An 8,703-nucleotide genomic window follows, 5' to 3' on the forward strand; every position below is an offset into this window, starting at 1 on the left:
GTGAAACTATAATTTAGCGCAAGCGGTTCAAAGTTTTCATAGGATTTACTATGGGAAAAGCTACACTTTCAGATAAAAAATCCCAGAGGTCGCCCTTTGTCTCTTTAATTCAAATCGATCAATGTTTCTTGTAGAAAAATTATTTATGAAACTTTCCTTCGAAGACCGCAAAACGATTGGATGCTTGTGAAAAAAGTTATTGATTTATTACCGATTAGTAATCAAACGAACGGCTTTTTGTTTTGTTTCATTAGCAGCACTGTAGCTGCTGCCTTGGCTGCGGCTGTTTCTGGGGGTGGTGATGCTTCCCGCCACCCCTTGCAACAACGGCAGCAGCAGTGCTGCTGATAAAACAAAACAAAAAGCCGTTCGTTGGATCACTAACACAAGTTTACAAAATAAAACGAAAGTCGTGAACTTCTGCCAACGACCAAAATTTTTGAAGCACAATTTAGTGCTGATTTCGAAACCGACCTTCAAAAAATTTTATGTAGAACAGTTTTTGAGTTTTAGCTCAATATCGGGTTTTATAACTTTTTAAAATATATAATTTACTAAAATGCAAATAACTTGCGTTTTGTTCAACCAATTTTAAATCTTTTTTTACCAATTGAAAGCTAAATACAATACCATTCGATCATCTGAATACAGGTTTTGCGTCAGATTGATGAAATTCAAGATATTGACGAGCTTTAGGGACGATCTTCTCAAATTTTAGCCAAATTCCCAAAATTTTTTGAAGAAATGTATTTTTTTCAATAAGAAAAAAACAACTTAAAAATTCTTTCTCGACGTTTAGTTGACATATCATATGTAGGCGAATTACAGTAAAAATTTCAGCTCAATCGAAGAATTGATTACGGAGAATTAGATGTTTGAAGTGAGCGACTTTGCTTAAAAATAGAACAAAAATCGATTTCAAATCATCAACCTTGTATGGAAAGTCGAAAAAATTTCCGCTCTACTGTAAATTTTTTCATTCGCGTTTTCGAACTCAGGGCATGATTCTACACCAAAAATGATCATCAGCTTACCGAGTTCAAAAATGCTGTAAACTAGTGTAATCGGTAATAAATCAATAACTTTTTCCACAAGCATCCAATCGTTTTGTGGTCTTCGAAGGAAAGTTTCATAAATAATTTTTCTACAAGAAGCGTTGAATGATTTGAATTAAGGAGACAAAGGGCGACCTCTATGATTTTTTGTTTGAAAGTGTAACTTTTCCCATAGTAAATCCTATGCAAACTTTGAACCGCTTGCGCTAAATTATAGTTTCACCGATTACGCTGAAATTTTATACAGTTCATATGGGACCTAAATGGGATCTAAAAAGTCGATTAGAGTGAGGATTTATTTTTTCCATACAAGCGTGTCCGTATGCAACTTGTTCTCACAAGAAATCTGCCTCGACCAAGTTAGCAGAACGCGCCCATACCCCTTTCTGAACCGAAGGGCAGGGCAAAAGTTCTGAAATAAAGTAATTCAACCCATATCGATAATCAATCTTTTTAGTGATGTACACTTCTTTTGTCTTACTAAACTTTTCTGGGACATGATACATTCTGGAGAATGGTTTTCTGGGGAAAGTTATAGAATCGTTAAAAAGTTGAACGATAAGAATGTGAATATGAGTAGAATGAGACGTCTGCTTATCTACTGTAGATATTGATTTAGTTATGTTGGAGTGCAATGGAATATGCGGAGTGCCCCTACCAAGCACGCCGCTGAGCTCGAGTTGGCAGCGTGAGCTACCACACTATGATGCCGTCGTTCCTGTATGTGCTTTTCATTCATGTTTGTCTTTTCATGTATATTGTTTACTTGTTGATAGTCAGTAGAATAAAGATGTCGTTTTTAATGTGTTTTATAGAAACGACGCGCGTTTTAATTATCTAAAATATCCGCGACTAATTATTGTGGTTTCGCGCCAAGTATTCGCGTTCGCGAGTTCGGCCACCTTGGGCCCGAAATCATAAAAGTGGCGACTTCGGAAGTGGAATTTTAGTGCGTTTTTTGCGCTGTAAAGTTCAGGCAAAACGTACCCCCCACGCAAGAGGAGGAGAATGTCGTCCGGAGACAATGGTCAGCCTAATCCGGTCGGTAATGGCCAACAATCGTTGGGAAACGGCGAAGCGATGCATCAGCAGCCGTTCATTCGTCCTCCGCAGCTTCAACAAGTGCCACCGAGACTGCCACCACCAAGTGATCCGTATATCCAGTGCACAGTGGCCGGAAGCCGGACAAAACCTCAAAAATCGACTTCAATATTTTATTTTTCTAATATTTTTCTTCCATTATAGATACTTCAACTAAGAAAACCCCAAATTTTCTAGTCATTTGGTCGAAAATTGAGTCTTGTAGATTATTTCAAAGTTGAAGTTTTATGTGCTACAATATTAGTATTTATTGCCTTTATTTCATGAGCTTCCTTCATGAGTTCGTTGTAAAAGTTAGGAAGACTTGAATAATGTGACAATATTTTTTGTGTTTTTGGGTATGCACAACCATTACATTTTGAGGTTTGTTTGGAATTCAATCACAAAATTATAATGTTTTTACAATATGCACACATATTCACTTTTATGAAATTTTGGAGGAAAACTTCGTATTAAAGAGATCCAGTACTTGTTTAGGAAACATCAGAAAACGACGCCGTATCCCGGATCTGTCGTGCAATTTTGTCTAGTTTTTGGCTATATAGGTCACTGCTTGCGCATTTTTGCGCTAAGCGCGAAAAAAATTTTTTTTCTCTTTCTGGTCACAATGGAGCCGCATGGTTGTGGAGGAAGTGATATTGTTTGAAGTTTAAATTTTATCTGAACATAGTTCAAATTGACTTCAGAATACTAACAATTTAGTGTAATTTTCATTCTTGTAAGAGACTTTCACCAAGTTAGATGGTCATAGGGGGAGGGGGGGGGTCTGATAATGTAATGGCTACAGCTTTAATTTTTTTTTTATTTTTTTTAAATATTATTTTACAAACAGAAGAAGGTGGGTCCAGAAAAACACAATTAGGTGGGTGCTCCAGTTAAAAACAGTCAACTGTAGAGGAAAGGAGTGATGACTAAGTATGAATAAGCCTTTATTTATTTAGACACTACCTACATGTTGCTTCACCAGATACAACTAACTATTTTAACCTTCAAAATGAAAGAAAGACAAAAACAATCGTGAAAACAAGGTAAAAATAACTACAAACCATAGCTCACTGATTTGCTTAAACTGATCGTTTCTTCGATTCATCTTAATCGATAGAATTACTCAACAACCTTGGAAGCAATCTCTTCACGAACTTCTATCGAAGTTTCAATATATAGTGACAAAAATTTGTCGACATCTACGCGTTTCTTTTCTACACACACATCGCTACAGTTCAAAGCAACAATCATCTATAAACTGTTAAAGGAATTCTCTAAACGGCGTAAAAAGTATGTATTTTTTTGCGTAAAAGTCGCGATCACCAAGGCAATCTTTGAATATTTTAATCGCAATTTTATGACACGAATATTTTACGCTCTTTAGTGAAACCCCTTATATTGTTTTTTTTTTCAAACTTGGAGTTTTATTGTATGTTATTCATGCGGTTTCGTTAAACACATTTCTACTGAACGACACACATAGTGATAAAGATTTTGAAAATATTTACTGGAACTCTACTGTTCATCAATATGATTACCGATCACTGGTGATCGTTTATCAAAAACACCCTTCAATATTGCGAATATGAATTGCCAGTTCTTTATAGATAGGGTTGTTTCGGTTGCTTCGACAAGTGATAGCAGAGATCGATGTACCTTACAACCTAAACTCGGAAGAGCACCCACCTTAAGTTGTTGAAACGAGGTTGATAAAAAGCAGTTCAAATTTTACGCAGTTCACTATATTAGACTATCTGACTCCATAAAACACCTCCGTGTACCCACCTTAAAATGTTACGTGGTCTATGGGCAGCCCCTGAGAATAGACCACGTCTTGTCAGTCAACATTGGTGTGTATCTGAATTGATCCATTGAAAGAAAACGTAAGTAAACGATTTTTTCTAATGATTTATGTAGTTTTGAAGATTTTGGACCGCCCTAACAGCACCAAAAACACTATTATAGTTTATTTCAATACCAGTACATGATTTAAGAACCCCTAAATTAAAAGGTTAATCAAAATCTACGTGTAGAAAGCACATCGTGATAGCTTATTATCGAAAATTTTTACATGCTTTCCATTATCAGCAAATTTCAAAATTTTGAACCACCCTAATATAGTAAAATCAAAATATATGAAAAGTTCCATATCAGAAATAGATTTAGGGAACTAAAATCATCATAACCTGTTAAATTTAGCAATTTCGGTTAACATTTGAGGTTTTGTCCGACTTTTGTATGGAGGCCCACCACTGTGCAGTGGTTTCAGCAGCAGCAACAGCAGTATGTGACGGAGCTGTTTCGACAGCAGCAGGAAGCCATTAGTCGGCAGCAGGAAGCTATGAACCAGCAGCAACAGATGTTCATGCACCAGCAGGAGCAGTTACTTCGCAGCATCATGACCTCGATCCATGTACAAGTGCCACCGAATCCGGAGACGATACTGGACTCGCTTGCCAATAATGTGAAGGAGTTCAGGTATGATCCGGAGAGCAGTGTTACGTTTTCGGCATGGTACAAGCGATACGAGGACTTGTTTGAAAAGGATGCCAGTCGTCTCGACGAGAGTGCGAAGGTTCGTCTGCTCATGAGGAAGCTGGGAATGTCCGAGCACGAGCGGTATGTAAGCTTCATACTGCCAAAAGCTCCAAAAGACTTTTCGTTTGCGGAAACCGTGAAGAAGCTCAACTCGCTGTTTGGTGCCTCGGAATCCGTCATCAGCCGCCGATATCGCTGTTTACAAATTGTGAAGCAGCCAACCGAAGATTACGTCACGTACGCTTGTCGCATTAACAAGTCGTGCGTTGAATTTGAGCTCACGAAGCTAACCGAAGAGCAATTCAAATGTTTAGTCTTCGTCTGCGGGCTGAAATCCGACCGTGATGCTGAGGTAAGGACACGCTTGCTGACTCGCATTGAAGAGCGAGATGATGTCACGCTGGAACAGATTTCCGAGGAGTGCCAGAGATGGTTAACCTGCGGCATGACACGGAAATGATTGAGAATCCGGCGTCTGTGAACGCCATGCGATCGTGGAAGCAGTTCAAGAAGAGTCCTGCGAAGTTCAAGTCGAGTTCCAGTAGCGAGAAAAGAAGCGGAAATAGTGCCAGAAAACCAGAAGTGTTGTGTTGGTTGTGCGGAGCACCGCACTATGCTAGAGACTGTTCATTCAGGAACCATAAGTGCAGTGATTGTTCGAGAACCGGCCACAAAGAAGGATACTGCCGGAGTGCCGAGAAAGTGAAAAGTGGACAGTTCAATCGGCGTAAAGGACACGTAGACTCGAAGGTAGTGACAGTGAATGCGTGCAGTGTACAGAAGCGTAGGAAGTTTGTGCCGGTAGTGATGAATGGAGAAACAGTGAGAATGCAGTTGGACACTGGCTCCGACGTCACCATTATTTCAAGCAGAACATGGAAGAAAATCGGAAGTCCGCAGATGGATCCGTCATCGATAGTAGCGAAGGCCGCTACGGGGAAGCCGCTCGAACTGCTAGGTCAGTTTTCGTGCGACGTGAGCATCGGTGAGAAGAACATGCGCAGCCTAATCCGAGTCTCCAAGGAAAACCTCCATCTCCTAGGGTCGGACACGATAGAAACGTTTGGATTGTGGTCGGTGCCCTTCGATACGATCTGTGGGAAAGTCAGCAGCGAGTCGACGTGCGCAGATGCGATGAAAGCGAAGTTTCCAGAGGTGTTTTCCGAGAAGTTGGGCCTCTGCTCGAAGGCGAAGGTGAAGCTGGACCTGAAGGCTGGTAAAACTCCAGTTTTTCGCCCAAAGCGACCGGTTGCATATGCAATGTGCCAGGCTGTAAACGACGAACTAGACCGTTTGGAGCAAGATGGAATCATCTCACCTGTGGATTACTCAGACTGGGCGGCTCCAATCGTCGTGGTTCGCAAAGCGAATGGATCGATTCGGATATGTGGCGATTATTCGACGGGTCTCAACGATGCCCTGCAGCCCAATCAGTACCCGCTGCCTCTGCCACAGGACATTTTTGCGAGTCTGGCAAACTGTACCGTGTTCAGCCAGATCGACTTGACCGACGCATTCCTGCAAGTAGAAGTCGACGAAGAATCACGGCAACTTCTAACGGTTAACACACATCGCGGCCTCTACCAATACAACCGGTTGCCGCCAGGTGTGAAAGCAGCGCCAGGAGCTTTTCAGCAAATAATTGATACGATGCTGGCTGGGCTGGAATGTGTGAGTGGGTACCTCGATGACGTGGTCGTCGGTGGAGTTGACGCAGAGGATCACAAGAAGAACCTGGAAGCAGTGCTGCAGCGGTTGAAGGAATTTGGATTCACGGTCAGAGCCGATAAGTGTACCTTCGGGAAGGAGCAAATCGGCTACTTGGGACTGCTGATGGATCGTCACGGATTAAGGCCAGATCCGGCGAAGATTGAAACAATCCTGAAGCTTCCGGTTTCCACGGATGTTAGTGGCGTTCGTTCGTTTTTGGGCGCCATTAACTATTATGGAAAGTTCGTGCCGAATATGCGCTCTCTGAGGTTCCCGCTCGACGAGTTGCTGAAGGATGGGGCCAAGTTCCAGTGGACAGCCGAGTGCCAGCAATCGTTCGATCGGTTTAAGGAGATTCTGAGCTCGGATCTCCTGTTAACTCACTACGACCCGAGGCGTGAGATAATAGTGTCTGCGGACGCATCGTCGATTGGAGTAGGTGCCACTATAAGCCACAAGTTCCCTAATGGCTCAGTGAAGGTTGTACAGCATGCGGCACGGGCGTTAACGGAAGCCGAACAACGATACAGTCAGCCGGACCGTGAAGGACTGGCAATCATTTTTGCGGTGACCAAATTTCATAAAATGATCTTCGGTCGCAAGTTCCTACTCCAGACGGATCACGCACCCTTGCTGAGGATTTTTGGATCAAAGAAAGGGATCCCTATCTATACCGCAAATCGTCTACAACGATGGGCGCTCACTCTGTTGTTGTATGACTTTGTCATCGAGTATGTTCCGACGGATAAATTTGGAAATGCCGACGTCCTTTCGAGGCTCATCGATAACCATGCGAAACCGGATGAAGACTATGTCATCGCCAGCGTAATCCTGGAAGAAGATATGAGGTCGGTAGTGAATGAAGCTTCTAATGTTATCCCGCTGAGTTTCAAGGTTATCGAAAAGGACACCCAATCGGACCCGAAGCTTCGGAAAGTGTATCGCTACCTGCAAGACGGTTGGCCGGAGAAATCCAAAATTGTGGACCCAGAGATAGCTCGTTTCCATGCTTGCCAAGAATCGCTGAACACGGTAGGTGGATGTATTATGTTCGGAGAAAGACTGCTGATTCCTGAGAAACATCGAAACCGATGCCTGCTGCAGCTTCATCAGGGACATCCAGGCATCCAGCGGATGAAGGCCATTGCTAGGAGTTTTGTATACTGGCCTTCCTTAGATGAAGAAATCGTTGCGTACGTCAAGTCCTGTAAACATTGTGCGTCTGTAGCAAAATCGCCGCCTGTTCCATGGCCAAAGCCAACTGGTCCGTGGAAGCGGGTTCATATAGACTATGCGGGACCGATAGATGGAGACTACTTTCTTCTGGCCGTTGATGCGTACTCTAAATGGCCGGAGATTGTTCAAACGCGACGGATTACATCAGCAGCAACGATCAGCATCCTGAGAAGTCTATTTGCTCGTCTCGGAATGCCGGAAGTAGTTGTCAGCGACAATGGTACACAGTTTACGAGCATAGAGTTCCAGAAGTTTTGTGTCGACAACGGAATACACCACGTTACCACGGCTCCGTTCCATCCTCAATCCAACGGACAAGCGGAGAGGTTCGTGGATACCTTCAAGCGTTCGGTGAAGAAGATTCAGGAGGGGAGGAATACAAGTACGCTGCAAGAAGCATTGGACGTTTTTCTGTTGGTGTATCGAACAACCCCAAACCGGCAAGTCGTCGATGGAAAATCCCCGTCCGAAGCGATGTTCGGACGCCGCATACGTACGAATTTGGATCTACTTCGTCCTCCACCTGTTTCATCTGCCGTTGCAGCCGAACCAGAGCAAGACTCACAGAAGCGTCGCTTTGCTGCACATGACCTTGTGTATGCGAAGCTGTTTACCAAAAATAAGTGGCGCTGGGCCCCAGGCGTGGTCTGCGAACGTGAGAAGAACATGCGCAGCCTAATCCGAGTCTCCAAGGAAAACCTCCATCTCCTAGGGTCGGACACGATAGAAACGTTTGGATTGTGGTCGGTGCCGAAGCGATGTTCGGACGCCGCATACGTACGAATTTGGATCTACTTCGTCCTCCACCTGTTTCATCTGCCGTTGCAGCCGAACCAGAGCAAGACTCACAGAAGCGTCGCTTTGCTGCACATGACCTTGTGTATGCGAAGCTGTTTACCAAAAATAAGTGGCGCTGGGCCCCAGGCGTGGTCTGCGAACGGATTGGCCTCGTTATGTACAGCGTATGGGCAGAGGATCGTCGGTTGATACGAGCACACGTCAATCAACTACGCAGTCGCTCGAGCACCTCTAATCCTGGTCCAGAACTTATTGAGAATCGAGGACGTGACCGAACTCA

General features: G+C 43.4%; 1 protein-coding gene across 1 annotated transcript; it reads left to right on the plus strand.

Annotated features, from left to right (window-relative positions):
• The first annotated feature begins 2,063 nt into the window (after positions 1-2,063).
• On the plus strand, positions 2,064-8,612 carry LOC134286496 (uncharacterized protein K02A2.6-like). The gene is made up of 3 exons (XM_062848112.1): positions 2,064-2,225; positions 4,411-5,020; positions 5,089-8,612. The coding sequence occupies exons 1-3, from the start codon at positions 2,064-2,066 to the stop codon at positions 8,610-8,612; spliced, it is 4,296 nt and encodes a 1,431-aa protein (XP_062704096.1).
• Positions 8,613-8,703: the final 91 nt, after the last annotated feature.

The sequence above is a fragment of the Aedes albopictus genome, chromosome 2 (assembly GCF_035046485.1).
Source record: "Aedes albopictus strain Foshan chromosome 2, AalbF5, whole genome shotgun sequence".
Classification (NCBI taxonomy): Eukaryota; Metazoa; Arthropoda; class Insecta; order Diptera; family Culicidae; genus Aedes; species Aedes albopictus.